Source organism: Crocodylus siamensis, chromosome 1 (genome assembly GCF_052110815.1).
Source record: "Crocodylus siamensis isolate JL-2025a chromosome 1, ASM5211081v1, whole genome shotgun sequence".
NCBI classification, from domain to species: Eukaryota; Metazoa; Chordata; order Crocodylia; family Crocodylidae; genus Crocodylus; species Crocodylus siamensis.
In genome coordinates, this window is record NC_143395.1 from 277,247,551 (window position 1) to 277,267,448 (window position 19,898).

A 19,898-nucleotide genomic window follows, 5' to 3' on the forward strand; every position below is an offset into this window, starting at 1 on the left:
ACCAGCATTTTAAAAGATACAATATTTAAAAAATGTATTTTAAAAGATGCCGATAATAAAACTCAAAGAATACATTTTCTTTTAAAGCATGCTCTAATAATCTGGATCATTTCTGTAAAATTAAAAAATTACTAGCACTATGAATCAATCCATCCTGCTCTAGGTCAAGAAAATAACATCTTTCTACTAAGTGGCAGTACTGATACTTAAGAACACTAATACTTGTTACATATAATAAATAAAAAAGGGGATGACAGAAATGGAAAGTGCAGTAGAGAATTTTTATTAAAAATGTGAAGATTCATTTAAGTAGGTATGTTGTTAATTATTGTTTACAGTTACCTGAGGTTTCTAACTTTTTGCATGGAAATACTTTCTGCGCTGAATTTCTTTTCTATTGTTTAACTAAATCTTTTTTCAACTGCCATTTATAGTTGTAAGGCAGTTTATAAATTTTGCTCCAGGTTCATTTCTATGGAAGAGTACTTTCTTACCTGTAAGTGTAAATCTTCATTGGTTTTGGCAGGAATAAATGAATTCTCTCTTAATGTTAAAGTAGAAGGCTTGCTATTTTCTACAACATGACATCTTAACCTGTTAAAAATTCAAGTACAATTTAACTATGAACATATTATAAAAGTTTATTTTCAGATTGTTGAAAGAAATTAAGAAGAAACTTTTCATAATGTTTCATTATTAAATAGTAAAAGAATTAAAATTCTGACACAACATTCTCTTCACAGACCTAAATTCTGATCCCTAAAAATCTATCAGAGTTAGATCACTTCCCAAATGTTGTTACATTGCCTCAGGAATTTAAAGCATAACATTAGAACAGATATAATTGAATGTTTCCTTAAAATAAAGATAAAACTAAAGTTAAAATACATCTGTACAACCCACTGCTGAATTTAATCCAGAATTCAATACTGCAGAAATGCTGTTTCACTTATACTGGAAATAGATATTCTCATTTTTGCAATGTAATTTAACATCTCCATCCTTTTTGTGTTCGAAGCAAGCAGAAACAGAATTTCAAAGTATGCCTAATTATGCTTGGTTATCACCTTGAAGGCCTCAGGTATACACTGCTAATAAAAAAGGGAATGCATCTGAATTAACAATGAAAGCATTTTATGAGTTCATACTATAAACCTTTTTTTGAAACAAGTCAATTAGTTTGAAATGAACACATTCCATAACTTATCCCAAGACATTTAGTATTCTCTAAGACAAATTTTATAACTTTTGAGAGAAGAAAGCACAAGAAAAGGGAGAAAATGCTTTGGAACTGACTTTGGGAAAAAGAGAAAACATGTTAACCGTCTACCTTAGGAAAAGGAGTTGGCAAAACAGATATTAATCTGAAATTATAATTATTCAGATAGTTATACAGTATATGCATTGAGTCAAATGATGACATGCTCTTCCAATTTTGATATCAGTTTTTCTTGAGATGAAAGATCAGCGTGGGTCATATCATATTACTAGAACTCAAATTTCCTGTACATTTATTTGTATTGTTATTAGACAAATATTCTGCAGGATTCTGTGGCAGTAAAAAAAAAAAAAAATCTCATTACTGTCAAGAATACTAGCAAAGAAACCTAAAATGACATAATACATAAAGTCAGAAAATGCAAATATAAAGTACTGTTTCCTATACGTGGAAGATTACTGCATGTGAATAAAAAGTATGTCTATGTTTTCATATATGAAACTTCAAAAAAAGCCTCCCAAGAGAATTAAGGAGATTAACTCCTTGCACAATGTCTATTGAGCAAAATAAGCAGCTATGAGAAAATAATCCCCAAATTACTTGAGAAGTAATGATGCTTTTATGGTCTCTGGACAGAAGGAGGGCCACCCTGCACAACAATGACAGATCAGAAAACGTACCCAGCAGCTGCAATTATGAACTGTTATCTTAAAAAAAAATTAGCATCATAAGTATCCTTTTATGAGTATCCATGCACCATTTTGAATTTCATTGTCAGGTTCAACATTCAGATAAAAAAAACCAAACAAACATGTAAACTGAAGAAACAGATTTCATGAAGATTTCATTTCCTGATTTAGTGAAATCCATGCTTCACTAATGATGAAGTATATAAGTAAATACAATTAAAGTTAAAATGAACATCTGAGGATGAAGAAAACATCTACAATAATACAAAAATAATAACAGACATTACATATAGCTTTCTTAAAACTTCATGTTATGCAAACAAGATGATTCAGAAGTAGTTTATGCCAGGAAACGAATACAGGGGTACAAGCAGGGATACACAGATAAAGATTTTTTTGGGCGGATACTGAAAGCCGATTATTAGCAAGGCATATCAGCCAATACTGATCCAAAAACTGATTTACAGGAATGCAGCTGGGCAGCTTGGGGAGCAGCATCCTGCTGGGAAGTCTGTGGGGGAGGGGTATGAGGTGGGGTAGATCAAGGCACCCATGGTGAGGGAAGGAATGAGGCACGGGCAAAGGGCAGATGCTTTCCAGCCATGGCAGTGAATGAGGCCCTGGGGCTGGGTGTGGGACAGAGCTGTGGGCAGCTCATCCACGGGGTGAGGACAGGTGGAAAAGGGGTTGGCTCCTTGCCACGGTGCACCCCCTTGGGGGAGGCATGGGGGGCATGTCCTCCCCCCATTTGTGCACAGGGCAGAGGGGGGCTGCCTGCTGCAGGCTCGGAGCCAGGGGCAGCGCCAGCCTCTTCCTGGTGGGGGGGGCTGGGCTCAGCAGGAGTGGGGAAGGCTCAGCTGTGTGGGGTGGGTAGGCAACAGCTATAGCCACCCCAAAATTATGATATGGCTGGCTAATAAGTTTACAGAATCCCTTTCATTTTCTTTTTAGAAAAATCTTAAGAAATTCCATTTGAAATCTCAAAGGAAAAAATGCTAAATTATGTGCATTTAAGGGACACATTCTTCCTCCATTAATCCCTTTGGTATATTCATTCAGTTGTATCTGCTCACTTTAGTGGCAAAAATATTTTTTACTCTTTATTATTCTGGTTAACATATAAAAGAGTCAACATCATTACAAAAGCATAAGTTGAGTTCAATTACATCTGATATAACCAAAATCCACACAAGACAACAGAGGTGTACAGGTGTCATTAAGACAAGAAACATTATCACCCGTGACAATGAGCAAATACTAGGATAAAATTACACAGCTAAAATTCTATTTATGTGGGTTAAGTCAATGGGCTTACCTATGTTCCATTACTTTGTTTCTAGGGACTTCTTTCCAGAACTGAGCCAATTCTGATGCACCTGCTCCAGAAGCCTGGTCCATTTCTGCTGCCATTATTAGGAAGCGGTCATGCAGGGAAGCTAAAAAACCTGCTCTCAACAAAAAAACCCCAAAAACAAAAACAAAGAAACAAATCACCACAAATAAACCGTGTAAACTTAACAGAAATAATGCTTTTTAAGTAAGTATTTTAGGAACAAAATTAAATAGCAACTTTAAGAAAAAGCTTGAATTGGTAATTAATAATCTTCAACAGAACAGCACAAAAACGTGAATAACAATTGAAACAGTTGTCCAAGATTTCATTTCTCAATGTGTTTTCCCCAGAATGGAGATTTACCTGGCTAAGTTTTTAAGACAGCAAAGCAATGCAAGTGAAAGACCCAAAACCTTGGCATTACTGGTATACTTGCTCTGTTGTTCCTTCATGTTGCGTTTGATAAGATTTATAAAAAAAGGGACTTGGAAGCAACAAATGCATAGGACAAACTAGGAATTAGTTTAGCCTAGCAAAATTATACCATCATTTTGACATGATTACTTTTAGAAAACTATATTTCAAAATCTGGTCCTTTGGAGATGAAAGAGAGAAGCAACACACACCACCACACTTAATATGAATGTTTTAAATGGGAACTTACTGGCAGATGCATCTGGCAATGACACACAGGAAACAAAACAAATGACTATGGGACAAGTGCATTCTACACACATCTGCCTAATGCTGTATTACTGGGGTCGGCAACGTTTTTGAATGGAGTACCAAAAAAAATGCGCAACCTCAAATTGTAAGATGTTGGTAGTCTGGGGCAGAAAGCAGGGGAACTGAATGCGGCCTGATCTTGTCGCGCCTTGAGGAAGGGGCTGGGGCTCGGTGCCACAAGTGCCAAGCAAAATGCCTTTGTGTGCCAATCTCTGGCAGTTGTGCCAGGGATTGCTAACACCCACTATAGAAGAAGCCCCCAAAAAGTTCACAAGTGCCAAGACATAACGTAGGATATACAGAAACAAATCCAAAGAAGAGGTGCTCATTTGTGTTCTCTTCATAGACTTTCTTGACAAACAAAAATGTTGCTTACCACCATGGAGAGAAACTACTATGTCTAATGATGTACCAGGTTCACAGCTGCTGTTACTTGGTTTAACTCTATACTTTTCAGGAGCAGTTGTTCTCACCTAAGAAACAAAAAAGCAAACAAAACTTATAGTGCATACACGCCAATTTAACAACAGTATAAGCTTCAAGTTTTCAACTGCTAAATTATTAAAAAAACCCCAACCCAACCCCCACAAATCTTAAGAGATTCTCCCCCCCAACCATTCCCTCCTAAAAACAGGGTGAAATATTCTTAGATTGGCACCTGCCTTTACCTTTCAAAAAGAATTTAAAAAAAATAAAAAAACGGAGAAGTGACTAAGAATTTTTGAAGAATTCTGGGTACCAGTGCTTACAATTTACCAGTTTTGTTCTTCTTTTTTGGTAAGACTAAATTGCTTCTCTTTCTCTCCCATACAAATAAAATATGGAATAAGATTATTGACTGTAACAACTGAAAACTGCCGGTTTGACAGTTTTGGAAATAGAATTAATCTTTATACTCAGAAAACATGTAGGAAGTGGCAATAAGCCAAATCTAAGAACACCTACATCCATTTAAATTTCTGGTATGCATCAAGTATGAAACAGTTGGTACTCATTTCTCCACAATGATCTGCTCAGCAATGCTTGTACTGTTGATTGATCCTGTGTCATTTTTTATTTTTAGTTTGTTTGTTTTGGGGGGGGGGGTGAGGGAAGGGGAGGACTTTGGGAAAGAGAGGGAGAAGGGACAACATACAAACCCCCCATCCCACTTTTCAGTGGTTCTCCTTCATTCTTTTTTGGGGAAATCTAGACTATTGTCAAAATTTGCATGAATAGTGACCCACACTAGCATGGGCCATGGGTGCCTAGGACTGCATGCCCCTCCCCCACTGCTGCACCATGTACCCCCTCACCCCCACTGCACCACATGCCCAGCCACAAGCTCCATTACTGCACCATGTTATACCCCAGCTGTGAGCTTCCCCAGCACTGTGAGCTGCACTATGTTGCAGCTGGAGCAATGGGGAGGCATGGCAGCCAGATGGGAGCCCAGAGGCTGCAATTTAACACCTTGTGAACTGCATGCAACCCATGGGCTGTCAAGTTGATAGCCCAGCTCTCTTTTGGGGTGGGTTTGATATGCACCAGATTTTATTTTGGCAAATTTTCACTTTCTAGAGAAGCATGTTTAGCAAGGCAAAACAATGAATTCTTTACCTTAAATGCCACTATATTTTTAGTCACATTTGTCAGAATGATCAGGCATTTCTTCTCTCCAGTTTCTTTGGAGCCAAAATACAGCTCTTCTGCAGGACTAATTTAAAATAAAATAATTTTTGTTTTAACATGTTTTCATGTTTTCAAACAACTCAACCAAATAATTTATCCAAAAACAAATAAATGATTTTATAACAAAAGAATAAAACCAGAAACTTTTCTAAAAGACACGTTTGAATTGACTAATATTAATGTAATTCTTCATTTCAGTTCTTGTGGTTTTATAAAAAATTCTAGGACCTATACAGAAGATGAAAAGAATTAACAAAATGAACAAAGGCAATACTGAATGTTATTACCTGATATGCAATAAAGGTCCTTTAAAAGTGGTTAATGCTTTCTTTGCATTTTTTGCTTTGGAATCTGTTTTGTCATTTTCTTCTGGCTTGGAAATTTGTTCTACAAAACTTATCTAAGGAAAAAATAAAGGGCAAATAATATTATCAGTCATCAACTATATATCTGTCTATATATTAGTGTCAGACAGATGTTTCTGCATCAGATACACTGGCAAGACTTCTTTTTAATACATGTTTTAAAAAAGATACCAAATGTCTAACAACTTGGACAAGTCTTTAAACTTTCAAACATGTAAAATACAGACTCCAAGGAAGATTCTAGTTTATACACTATTGGCCTCAATTACGCAGCAACTGAAAAACAATAATAAATAATAAAGAACTGTGATTGTGGGATTTTTCTAACTGTTTTACAGGGTCCAATACTAGGCCTGATACTATTCAATATTTTAATCAATGATCTGGATGTAAATATAAAAGCTAATGCTGATAAAAGTGCAGATCACAATAATATTGATAATGTGGTAAATGATTACGTTCATTCAAAGCAGTCTATCATGTGGTCCCAATGAAACAAACTCCTTTTTAATCCAGGCACACGAAAATACACTGTGGCAGCTAGAGCCACGCACTAGAGCTGGAGACCCCGTGGTCACAGCCAGGCACCCCAGGACCAGGTCACGGAAGCTCAGGAGTCTCAGGATACTTACTGGGGAGAGAGCCAGGGAGGGGTCAGGAGCTGCATGAGCCAATGCTGTGTCGACTCTTAAAGCATGTCAATCAAGTTTGGTGGCACCAGGCTGATGACGTTAGCCTTTGGTGCCACCGCAGGACGTTTAAAAGGCCTGGCAAGGGAGAGAGAGGCTGTAGGGCTAGAGCACTCTGGGAGCACTGTTGCCTGAGAAGCTGCAACTCAAGGATGATCACGGGCCAGCTGAGCCCTGCAGAAGCTGAAGTGGAGTCAGCACCTAGAAGCTGGAGCACGCAGTTGGCAAGGCTGCTCTGAACAGGCTACTTTTAATTTTTATTTATTTATTTTTTTACTTTTGTTCATTTTGTTTCTAGTTTGAGGACTCGCCATACTCAAAGGTGAGGCAGTGGAGCTGAGGATGGCTGCTGGGAGAATATTGCCAGACTCCAGCCTTAATGACCAATCAGGAGGTCAGACCTGGCCAGGACTGAGTTTAAGTTGCTTTCTTTAGTATTTTGATCATTACCCTTTTGCAATCTGCACCAACAGAGTAATCGCGGAAAAACTGCATTGTCACATGGGCATTTGGCGGTGAAAAAGATACTGGATAAGCCTGGGAGAAATACAATGTATGGCCAAGCCTCCAAGGGCTGGTCCAGAGGCCTGAGGAGGTGACAGCTGATGGTACAATCTCTACTACACGGCTGGTGAGCTGAAGGGGCGTAGGGAAGGTGGAGCCCCAAGGTTGACTGCACTGGATGCGGGAGTACTACCTGTCCCAGGCAGGACAATACCTCACTGAACTCCTCCTTGAAGTAATTTTCCAGCAAGACATAGCAGGTGAGTGAGACAGCCCTGCGCCAGCTCATGGAGGCTCACAAGACCAGAGTTTACAGTGCAGAGACTTGACACACTCATATAGGAACAAGAAATGCTACCAATTCCTAACATTCTCTTGGAAAACCGATATTCTGAAACAGACTTACGAGTCATAATGGCCAAAAACAATATCATGCTGTAGCAAAACAAGCAATGTAACTTTTAGATACATGAACCGAGATACTAACTAGAAATAGGAAGGTGTTTCATCTCTGTGACACTGGTGACACCAACAATGAAATGCATAACTTTGGCTATAATTTTAAAAAGATGCAGAAAAATGGGAGAGGGTGCAAAGAAGAAATGCAACAAACGTAAGTCAAAGACAAGAGGAAACTGCTTTTAAGCGAGTCAAGAGTTTAGAACTTAAAGAATTAATCTTCCCTAGGTAATCCAGAAGACAGAGAGGTACCTTGATTATAGTGAGCCAGTACCTCCACCTGAAGGAAATAACAGCTCTCAGAGGACTGGCTAGTTTTGTGGAGGCATAACAAAATCCAATGGTAGGAAGCTGAAGCTAGACAAAATTTAGATTAGGTATTACATGAAAATACCACTGTTAAGAGTGGTTCTTGTTTATAATCAACTACAAAGAAAATGGCAGAGCCTCTTTATCTTTATGCCTTCATATTAAGATGGGATGACATTCTAGAAGTTATGCTTCAGCCAAATACAAGATATGCTTTAATCCAATAGTTCCCAAACTCTGCTCCACTAAGCCAAGGCAAAGCAGTCCACAGCTGGCACTGTCCTTTCTATGCAATTAATTTTTTTTTTTTTTAATTATAGCCAATAGTTCATGAGAAATTGAGGAAATATTGGTTTAATCAAGCACAAATTACTGGGCCCAATATAGGGTAAGAAGGTGAAATTTAATGGCTCACGCAACACAGTTATTTAGTTAGACCAAATGTTCTAATAGTTCCTTCTGGTACTAAACTCTATGAATCTAATTTTATTTCTTTGGCAGTCCAAGTTGTAAAAATAAAAGTTTAAAATAACGAATATTTATAGACTAAAGAATAATATTAAGATTATTAAGCTTAAAGGATACAAGTTCTAAAATTCATATTGTGAAGCAGAAATTATGATATTAGCAGGGAATTCCAAATTCTGGACTACAACAGCAGTTTCAGTAATTGTCTAGGGCAGTGATGCTCAATCTTTTTAGCCCATGGGCCAGATGGACAGTGTCTGAGGCCCCCTTATGGCCCTGTTCTAGGTGGTGAGGGAAGGAAGGTGGCCTAGCCCCAATCCAGTTGCATGTTGATCAGGGAGATGTAGGGAGAGGTGTGGTCTGGCCTGACCTGGCCTCACCTCATGGTGTTGCAAATTCTTGTAATTTCAGGGATAGGTGGCAGTATTAAATTGCCACTGCTCTACTGGTGTCAAACTTCCCAAACCTTGGGAAGCCCCACAAGCTGGATGCCATGGCTTGGCAGGGTGGATCTGAACCATGAGCTGAGGGTTGAGCAACCTTGCTCTAGGGAAAGTATTTCCTATAGACTAGCACCACTGTATAGTGGAATACAAATTTAAGTAAAACTAAATCTTGATCTATTTTAATAAACTGTGCATAGGTTTTAAGGCTACATCTACACGAATCATTTCCTTCATTGCCTTTGGATCCATATAAAACTTAACTGAATTTGTGCAATCAATAAAATGTCTAACATACTCTTCTCTCTCACACTCTCCAGATGCTAGTGTTAGTCTTACATTTTGTCTATTTTCTCGTGATTAAAACATCTTTTGAGAAAGTGAGATATATTATTAAATAATGCATCAGATACTTGAGGAAAGATTAAAATTTAAAAACCACACTTTTTGGATACATTCACTTTTTTCCCATTTTAAATGTTAAGACTGACACTGAATATTATGTACAGAAATACTAAATAATTTTCTGTGCATTTTAATCTGTTCATAAAAATCAACTGTTCAATATTTAACTTTAAGAAGCAGAACTGAAAAATAAAATAAAAATAAATGCAAAGCATTCTCATGTTTTTCACTAAAAGCTGCAAAGATATCCTAACAGAAAATTATAGATTTCATGGACATTAGGGCTGGAAAGGACCTCACAAGATCATTGGGTCCAGGCCCCTGTCCAAAGGGCAGGCAGTCAGCAGGGGTCAAATGATCCCAGCAAGATAGACATCCAAGTGTTTCTTAAAGGAATCCAGAGTGGGTGCCTGCACGGGGGGGAAGGAGTCTATTCCAGGCCCTGGGGACTCAGATAGTTAAGAAATTTTTCCTTATGTCCAGCCTAAAGCAGCCTTCCAAGAGTGTGTGATTGTTGAACCTAGTCTTCCCATGGGGTGCCCTGATGAACAGAAGTTCTCTTAGTTTCTGGTCCACACATCTTATGTACTTACAGGCTGCCACCAAGTCACCCCTGAGCCTATGCTTCTCCAGGCTGAAGAGTGCCATGTCTCTCAGCCTCTCCTCATAAAGCCTGCTCTCTTGTCCTCCAATCATTCACATGGCTCTCCTCTGGACTCTCTCAAGCTACATGGCTCTCCTCTGGACTCTCTCAAGCTTCTCCCCATCTTTTCTGAACTGCAGAGCATGAAACTGGACACAGTATTCCAGCTGTGGTCTCACCAAGGCCAAGTAAAGTGGAACGAGGACTTCCTGAGTCTTGTTTGCTTTGCCAGCTGCGGCATTGCATTGATGGCTCATGTTCCATCTTCTGGCCTTCAGCTTAGGATCAAAGGAACCTTAAAAGTCACCTAAATCCACCCCTTGCCTAAAAGCAGGATCAGCTATCCCAGCTCACAGGTCCCCAGTGGGTCTCCAGAAATTGGGGGACATAGCCAGAGGCCTGGAGGGAGTCGCCTGCTGAATTCAGGGGACTTGGTATAAATGGCAAATCAGTGGCATGAGGATAATCAAAAGCTGATACAGGCATGGCTGCCCTCCAGCTGCTTTGTCACCACAACTGCCACAGCCCTACCTTGTTGATTGCTGGCCCTATACTGGAGGTGCCACCATGTATCCTATACTGACATTTGAGTGACAATGCTATGGTGCTGGAGCCAGAGCTGCTGCATACCACAAGTCAGAGCTGGAGCTGGAGCCACCGAAGCCTTAGGCTGGAACCACCCCATGCCCTGAGCTGGATCAGGCCTGCAAGGAAATTTGTGGTATGGATTTAGCCAAGGGTGTAAAATGAGTCTGACACCCATGATGTGTATATAGGCGGCTGCCTGTCAATAGTGATTTAGAATCAATTAAATAAACAAAAAACCCTAGTGAGGCAGTCTATTCCACTAACTAATTCTGAATTCCATTCTATTTTTTTCTGGTATTTAACAGATCCCCCTTATTGGAATTTAAATCTATTACTTTTTTTCCTGTCCCGAGCAAGCATAAAGAGCTGTTTGTAACTTCCTCCATATAACAGCCTTTTATACATTAAAGAGATATATGATTTTCCCAAGTCTGTTCTTTTTCTGAAGTTAAGAAACTCAATTCTTTCAACAAATTCTGTAGAAACTGACCAGAATAAATACCCCTTGTCAAACTTTTCATGTAGTGTTTTTTTCTTAGCCTTGGGACTTAACAGATACCTTTTTTGGATTGAGGCTTTGTTCTTCATTGGAATCAGTAGTCTCCTTGCTGTCTGCTTCTATCTCCTCTTTATTCTCATTTTCATCTTCACTAGCAATGGGCCCATTTTCATACAAAGGAGTTTGAAAGTCATCATCAACCAGTGGAGGGTAGCTAAACTTGAAAGTATCCTATAATACAATTTGATTTAAGAGACAAGTATACCAATTGGAAGGAAAAGCAATTTCATGACTCTAAAGAAGTAGATATCTTAAGAGTTAATCTTTTCTTTCATCCATTATCTTAACGTATTTTATTTATATATTTTATGTTACAGGGGACCCTTATGCAAAAAGATGATTTACCAACTATTGTGGGCTTTGCCCACTATAATAATAAAATATGACAATCATCTAATTAAAGCTACTAAATTATAGCTAATGGCATGGTTTACATACTCAAATGAGCTATAGAATTTGTTCTGTTTTGAAACTAGGCATTTAAAGGATTAGCCTAAGGTGAAGAAAAACACTGAGCCATATTTGGTTTGAATCATTTCAGATGCTTTTATATTACAGAGCCAACTTCAACAACAAAAAATAATTGGATTTTCAGACACTCTTTGTACTTCTGTAACTGTTTTGGCTTCAAAGAAAATCCTACAGGCAGTTAAGTCCATGATTTGACTTGTAAAATAAAAATGGCTTGTCTATTAATGTTTAAAGAACTAATACTGCATATATATGTATTAAGCTACTTTAATGCCAACTTTTAGCCCATACAACACACATCATCCACTGATTACAGAGGATATTTTTAATAAGAAAGCTAGATCAGTATAGCAATCTAAATATCAAGACCTCACATATACTGAAGACATCTGAATTGGTGAATGTTGAACTGGTGAGAACTTCTAAATAATAAAACTCAGTGGAAAAACCACAGAGAATGGGTTCCGTTGGGCAAAGCGATTCCTCAAGTGGTTGAAATAAAGTATGCATGCGCTGCTTTATAATCAACTATTTGGATGTACCTTGGGAGAATTTGTGGAGCAGACAAACATGTACTTGGGTTAGGTGGAAGAAAGGAGAGTGGAGGGGGGAAGGGGTTGGAGGCTGATGCCAAGTATCCTTCTACTAATAATGCAGTATTTGAATGCAATACAAACAGCTAGACTCTTAACTTCCTTCTGAATTAGCCTTCTTGAGCTCCTGTGTCTTCAGACATCTTGGCAGAGGGGCAATGAAACTGAAAAGGATGGAATTGTCTTTCCTGGTCCAAACAAGGCAAAGACACTGGCCAGTCAAATGCCTTTATACTTCAGTGGGGCAAACCCTATATAAAACTTTCCCTTCCTCCATTTATGGAGGATAACATCAAAAATATACAGACATTAGAATTCAGTAAGGTTTTCCTTTCAAAAAGGATGAAAATTATCTTACGTTCCACTGAAATAAGTCACCAAGTTACTAAAAACAGCTATGAAATCTTTTTTACTCTTAATATAGAAAGATTTGGAAATTAGTTAAGGCTACTGAACGTTAACTTTATTATTAAACAGTTAAATTTGTGACTTACTAGCATCAAATGTACTCTCATCTTGTCACAGTATATCTACTTATAATTATACCTATAAAATGGTGGCTGGCTCCATGGCAGTGCATGTATACAATTGGCAGGGATCCGCGTTTTTCATTTGCCACAGAAAAAAGCAATAAAATCTGGATTCTCTCATTTTAAAGAAGAAAAATGCAGGAAACAGTGAGTTTCCCCTCACAGGCTGGCAGAGTTCCAGCTTGTAAGGAACTGGGGGGAAAGGAGGGAGGGTGGACAGACAGGAGGCACCATATGCATGTGCATGCTCACACATGCATATGGCCACCAGGAAGTCTCGATGGCAACTCCCAGCAGGTAAGTCTGGTGGTGGTGGGTGGAGGAATTGAGGCCCCCATAGGGAGTTGGGCAGGGCTGGAGGGAGGAAGTTGGGCAGGGCTGGGAGTGCTGCTCAGCATGGGCTTAGGGCCTGGAATGCCTAGCCACAAGGCCCTGGGCATGGAGTGGGACAGGGCGGTAGACTACTTGTCCTGGGGGTGGGGTAGGAGCTGGCTCCCCACCATCGCACGCACTACCAGGGGAGTCATGGGGGGCACGTGTCCCCCAGATTTGTGAGCAGGGTGGAAGGTGCTTTCTGCTGCAGGCTTGGGCCTTCCTGCCCTGCTGCTCTCCTTCTGGGGCCTCTGCAGCCCAACAGGTGGGACCTGGCATGGCAGGGCACAGCTGGACCCGGGTAGGGAAGCTTGTTTACACTGCTGAGAGCTCCATGCTACCATGGTAAGGAGCTCCCTGCCCACCTAGTAGCAGTGAAGGGCACAATGCTACCCCACCAACCCTGCTGCTACTGGGCAGGCAGGGGGCACCTCTCCATGGTACTGCGGATCTCCTAGCAGCAGTAACAAGCTTCCCCGGCGAGTTCCACTCTGCCCTGCTGCACTGGGTCCCACCCACTAGCTGTGGAGGCCCCAGGGCCATAGGCACAAAAGGTCCTGCCGTGCTCGGCTGCAAAAAAGTGGTGACTGGTGCTGTGCTTGGACCATGAAATTGTGACGGGGAGAGAAATAGGGGCAGTCCTCATGAATTAGGTAAGTCCCTATATAATATAAATCCATATTATATTCACACAAGAAATAAATTGGATTAAAAAAATTGCATTTACAAAGTACTCTGAACTTCCAATATACTTACAGTTCCACCCATATGGGGGGGTAAATACTCTGCATTGATGTAGATCTGGACATCATTCTTATTTGTGAACTTCAACATGTTTACTGCCTCTGGACCAAGCCAACTCTTCACAATTTTGAATGCAGCTAGACAGAAAATAATTATATATGAAGTTACTTGAAACAAATACTGTAGTTTCAGTTATTACTAGTTATTAATAAAAACTAAGTATTCATAAAAGACTACATACTGAATTGCCAGAAATACCTACCACTGAGTTAGGTCTGCCTTATTCATTATAAAAAGCTGCGAAGGCAGAAGGATGCAAAGCCAAAGAGGGACATGAAACCAGGACTGTGCGACATAAAAACTTAACTGGCATTAATGTTATGGATGCATTACTGATGAAAGTCAAAGTCTTAACCAAGTAATACAGGTCTTAACAAATAGCTGCCTATACATCTTTTTTAATGTATCATTTTGAACATGACACATTTTTCAAATAATGTACTTCAAAATTTTCGCAATTTGTACTAGTTTCATCTCCCTCTACCTTTTAGCACTAACAAACTATGTAAACTTCTGGAGTTATAAAATAAAAATACAAATAATGGAAGTTGTCTTTAAATTTTGCAGAGAAAGGATTACATACAAGCAGTAACTTTTGTCCACCGAACATACTGCCTCCACAAGCAACGCAACAAGAGTTGTGTGCGTGGTCAGGGAACTGCTCTGAGTAGCTGTTTTCTGTGAGAAGATTCTCTTAATTCCAGAAATCCACAGATCAGAGGTACAGATATATCCTTTCCCCTATTCAGTTTCTTTCTATATCTAAAAGCCTCATTTGGATCTGGATCCAATAACAGGAAGAGGGAAAGTAAACATGCCCTATCAAGGCCATGCATTTTGATAGCAATAATTAATGATGTAAGCAGTCTTTTTAAATGGCACATGATGTATCTATAGTGCTCCTAAGATGCTGGAAAAAACATTCTCCATCCACCTGTGCCAAATACAGAAATGAGGCAGCCAATGGACAGTGCAGATATTCTAACTGCTGCTCTCAAGTGACTAAAAGCAGAGGTTGAAGGTGCCATCAGGGTGGCTTTACTGCCTCATTTCAGGGTTTTCATATGTGAACTGTGAGAAAGTTGGTGAGGCATGCTACCCAGTGGTGCTCTCAGGAATACCATGGAAGTGGTACAGTGATACTCGTGTATCCTGCAGTGGCAGACTATAAAAACAAAAGTTTTTAAAGGGAGCAACTAAACAGTCCCTGAAGCACTGTCCACAGAAAATCAGCACCTGGTCTTTTCAAGACAATAGTAACTTGTGAATATGTGAATTGAACTCCATGCGTCAGACCTACCCTTTTATAGAAAAGGGCCAAGACTACTGTAACAGCTTCTTGTGAGAGAGATCTCTGAAAAAGGATAGGAAGGATGGGGTTTGATATTTTCTCCACCTAGCACAGTAAAAAGCCCTCCAGGACCCTGTCTAAAAGAAATGCACAAACAATCCACAGAAGAGAGGGGAAACAGATAAGGAGCTTAATCTTTCTTCTATGGCACCTGGCTTGCAGACGCTTGTTGTCTGGCCCATGGAGCTCCCAGAAGAGCTGGAAATTTGGGGGTGGGACCTGCTGCAGAAACCAGGGTATAAGCCCAGCTGCAGGTGTGTTGGGGATCTGGATCTGGCCTGGAAAAGCTAGACACCCATGCTCTATAACAAGTTTTGGCCCTCCATTTTATTCTCAAACTGATCTAGGTGAAAAAATTACTAGTTGTTGCTAAGGTAGCTGAAGAATACAAGGGAAGCTTTTGAAGGATGTCCATTAGCAAACTTCCCCTGAATACACATTGGTAATCCTCTAAGACCTTCTGTAAAAACAAACTAGGTATACTCAGTCACTGACTTGGTGTCTTATAGCCTTACCAAGGCCTCAATAGCCTCTCAAAGAGGTAACAGGTCAAGCTTTCTGCACTTTGGGCAGACTAGAGCGAGTGTTTTGAAAAAAATGAGAGGAATGTGAGCATATTTTTGTCTCTGGGCAGTCTGTTATTCTTAATGACAGCTACATAAATGTATTGGTATGTTACATTAATTTTGCTTAATGACAGCTGTTCAGTGCTTCCAAATGTTACAGTAATTTCAAAGAAAATAAAATGCATATATAGGAAAAAGGTCCTTTTTATGACTTTATATATATATTCCTGACAACCTAATAGGAGAATAACCTGTCTATCTTCCAAGTGTGTTGGCTAGAATAATTTATGAACACACATACAGTCCCCCACCTGCCTCAATATAGAAGCATATGGCAATATCAGTGTTCATGTCATGTGTGCTGGACAGGTATTGGCTAAGCCTAGCAATCATGGAAGCAGAGCAGATCCTGAGTATGAGAGAATGAGTAAGTGGAGGTCTTGAACTGGTCTATTTATTAAAGGTTGCTTAGTTAAAGGTGAATGAAAGCCCTGGCTTTTATTTTGAAGGCTTGCTATAAAATCCTTGAGTCATAGTAAAAAAAAGTGCCAGGAAAAACTGTCATAATTTAGTAACTGACAAATTTGAAGTAGTATGTATTTAAGTAAAAGTAGAATTTGATCTACAAAGAAAAGCAAAAATGTATAAAACAAAAAGAAAAGAAAAGTACTTATTTGAAACAATAAAAATTGTCAAATTTAAAAAACAATCCATATAAACTTATATTGCTAATATACTTGGACTTACCATTCATTATCCATGGCATTTCAAAAATCACTATCTTTGCTGAAATCAAAATGAGAGAGGCAGAGACTTAGAACTAGAGGCGTTACACATTTCAAGAACAATGAAAGGGACAAAAAGGGTGTAGAGTATTATTAAAATCAAAATGCTCATCTGAAAAAGCAATTTCTATGCTTTTGGGGAAAATAATAGCTCCCCCCCCCATTTGTAAAAATATTAATAGATATATATAAAAATATGTATGTTAAGTTGAATAGAGACAATTTGGAAGCTGACTGGAAGCTATATGAAATTACACTATTTTGTTTTGGTGTATGAAAATAACTACAGCATATGAAAATGACTACCAATATTTTGTGTACAGAAAGTTCACCATAATTATTCGGTTCAATAACCAAAAAGCAATAGCAAGCAACAAGCAATAGCTTTATTATTTTCTGATCTTAATGAGAAAGTAAATGTTCATTTCTTTAGCACACAGAAAAGTATGATGTTTTAAGACTAAAATGCTTATATCAAAAGAACTGGTCATTTTTTCAAGAAAATTCTTGACTTAGAAATGTGGAACTGGAGCAACCAAAACTATCTGTGAATTCAGTAAATAGCTTGACCAAAAAGTTCCTTCTCCAGAAATAACAAAACAGTTCACTGTGGCAACAAACCATGTGAATTTTTTTTAGTGAGGAGCAAGAGGTCTTGGTGACCTGCCTGAGCCCTGTAACAGAACTGCTCATAAACTCATTTGAGAAGTGGTTCAAATCCCCTCTGTGCCAGGTCTGGAGTACTGACTTGAAACTAGATCACAAGGTATCACAAGCTGTCTCAATGTTCAAGTATTCACACCACAGGAAAGTACAAGAAATGACTTTGTAGTTAGGAAATTCATCAGGGTTTGTAGTTAGAAGACTCATCAGTAGACTTGGGTTCCAGTTCCTCTTCCAATGAAGATTTAAATTACTGTATTAAAAATGGAACCTGTCCAAACAGGAAAGACTGAGACACCTACCCATAAAGTTCTTATGCCAGGCTACACAGTCAATCCCTGTGGCCCAATTATACTGAAGTATTTATATCAAGGGGAACAGTTTTAAAATGGAACAGACAGACACCTCCCCCAACACACCTTATACAAGAATTGTAGTTTAGTAGTTATGGAGACTCTCCTCAGAATGTGGAAGGTGTGAGGTCAATACTCTACATCTGGCGGAAAGGGAATTCATGAGCCTGTTCTTTTACACTGCAGGTGATTGCCCTAAGTATTGGGTATATAAGAAGGATTATAAAACACCTCTTCAACTGAATCAGGGTGTCTAACTAGGAGCCTGTGAGGTGTTATATTGCACTGCCTACCTCTCCAGGCTGCTATCTGGCTGCTGCTCCCAACATTGTTCCAGCTGCTGTAGCAGCTGGGGGATCCAGATTCCCCCTCCCTCCAACTCTGCCTTCTACCCTCTGTCACTGCTCCAGCGGGCAGCAGAGTACAACACAACTCAACCATCAGTGCTGTGGGAAACCTGCAGCCCAGGGTGCCCGTATGGTAGGATACTACTGGGAAGTTTACAACTAGGAAGGCCAGTACAGCAAAAGCACAGGGGGCAGCATACAGATGCCCAGGCAGTTCAGCAGGTGGTGCACACAGCAGCAGTAAGGGGGCAAAGCACAGTGTGGGCAGAGCCATAGCCCCCAGTAGTGCAGGTGCAGTCCTTGCTAGTATGGACCCCAGGCAGTTAGCCCCGAGTTGCACAAATGATGTCTAAGCACCTTTGTGAACCTAGTCTGTGGTATTATATTTCACTTTGCTTTCATTTAAAATCCCCCAAAACACTGCTTATAAAATCTGATCATAATGCATTATCTGACCCCAAAACAAGGTTTTTTTCAATCAAGCAAAAAAAGATTCCATCTTGTGTGTTTGATCCCTCAAAAATGTCAGCTGCCAAACTGAAAAAAAATCAATTACTTTTATAACTTAACAAAGAAACTACTAACATTTAAAAAAAGTATTTGTGATGTTTCATTTAAATGAACCTAAAATGTACAAAAAGAAACAAAACTTGAGTCTCTCCAGATGGTCTGCAAGCATAAAAGGTTAACATGTCACAGACAAGTGTTCAAGCTTTCTTCAAAAGAAACATTAAAATTTCTCACTCAAGTCTGTTTTGGAAGGACAACCTCTTACCCAAAAGATTCAAGTCCCCACTTCCAGTCAGTCTTTGGCCTTTATTACGAGGTTGCTAAAAAAGCACCAATTGTGTAAGGATTTGGCCAAACCCTACAACTATAGAAGAAAAGTACAGGGAACATCTGTACTGAAATGTCTCAACTCTTATAATTTCTCTCTAAAGTTGAAAGTACTCAAAATCACTCATGTTTCCAAACCCATGCTTTAAACCCCCTATTTTTAAAACAAATCAACACGTTACAAGTGAACTGTAAACAAAAATTATATTCAGAATTAAAATTCTGGGTATTTCCACTAGTATGAAAACCTGGTGAAGACATGTTGCACATAAATGTGCCAGCCTTCACAACACCAAGTCAGAGACAAGTCAACATGCTTAAGAAAATATTTGCAAATTTTTAGGGGATAAGGCTCTCCATCAGTTGTAAATTTATTCAAAGTGAAATTTATCTAAGACATGCAACTTACTGAGAAAATTAGGATAATAATCTTGAAAACAGCTGATGATGAATCGAACAAAGTCCAAATCCTGAAACAAACACAAATAACAAATGGAGTTTGAATCATAAAGCAGACATCTTTAAAATGACTAATTTTGCAATTAAAAAAATGGACATAGATTAACTCATTACATCACAATGAAAATTATAAAGCCTGGGTATATATATTAAGTTACAAAGATTCTAAATCCCAGTGTAATGTGATGGCCACAAACCTTTGAAGATTTAACAAGTGTGTTTAAGTTTTAAAACTACTTTCAGTGTACAAATTAAGCACATACATTAGTTTTCTGCTGAACTAAGGCAGTTCAAAACTCAGGAGCTTTTCTTTAAGACTCCATATTGTGGTCTGTACAGTAGAAATAAACCTCTATTACTAAATGAAAAAAAAACTATAAAGCTCTTCTTACGAGTTACAAGTGATTCTCAACCAGGGAGCCACGACGCTGATATACCAAGATTAAATAAGGGGTCGGGGAAACCCAATAAAACCCCAATCATGAGTATCTTTGTAAAAATACAAAGATTGAAAAGGTCTTATATTAGACAAAAATTATAACTACAAGCAGACCTTAGAATTTACTTTTCAAGTAAGAAAGATGAAGAAAAGGAAAGGAAAAGCTACTCGTCTGAAAGAATTCCAATTATTTTATAGGGGTGTTACCCCCATAATATATTTCACTCTTGGTGTACACTTACTCAAGACCGTAAAATT

At 38.9% G+C, this 19,898-nt stretch overlaps 1 protein-coding gene across 1 annotated transcript in view; it reads right to left on the minus strand.

Annotated features, from left to right (window-relative positions):
- Nucleotides 1–19,898, minus strand: part of MOSPD2 (motile sperm domain containing 2) — a 42,779-nt gene that overhangs the window by 2,718 nt on the left and 20,163 nt on the right. Inside the window, exons 6-14 of the mRNA XM_090063355.1 lie at nucleotides 19,152–19,212; nucleotides 16,505–16,543; nucleotides 13,793–13,917; nucleotides 11,071–11,241; nucleotides 5,926–6,038; nucleotides 5,567–5,663; nucleotides 4,344–4,440; nucleotides 3,224–3,353; nucleotides 495–594 (exon numbers count right to left, since the gene is read on the minus strand). Coding sequence (XP_089919481.1) covers nucleotides 495–594; nucleotides 3,224–3,353; nucleotides 4,344–4,440; nucleotides 5,567–5,663; nucleotides 5,926–6,038; nucleotides 11,071–11,241; nucleotides 13,793–13,917; nucleotides 16,505–16,543; nucleotides 19,152–19,212 — 933 coding nt within the window. The remainder of the gene's footprint in view (nucleotides 1–494; nucleotides 595–3,223; nucleotides 3,354–4,343; nucleotides 4,441–5,566; nucleotides 5,664–5,925; nucleotides 6,039–11,070; nucleotides 11,242–13,792; nucleotides 13,918–16,504; nucleotides 16,544–19,151; nucleotides 19,213–19,898) is intronic.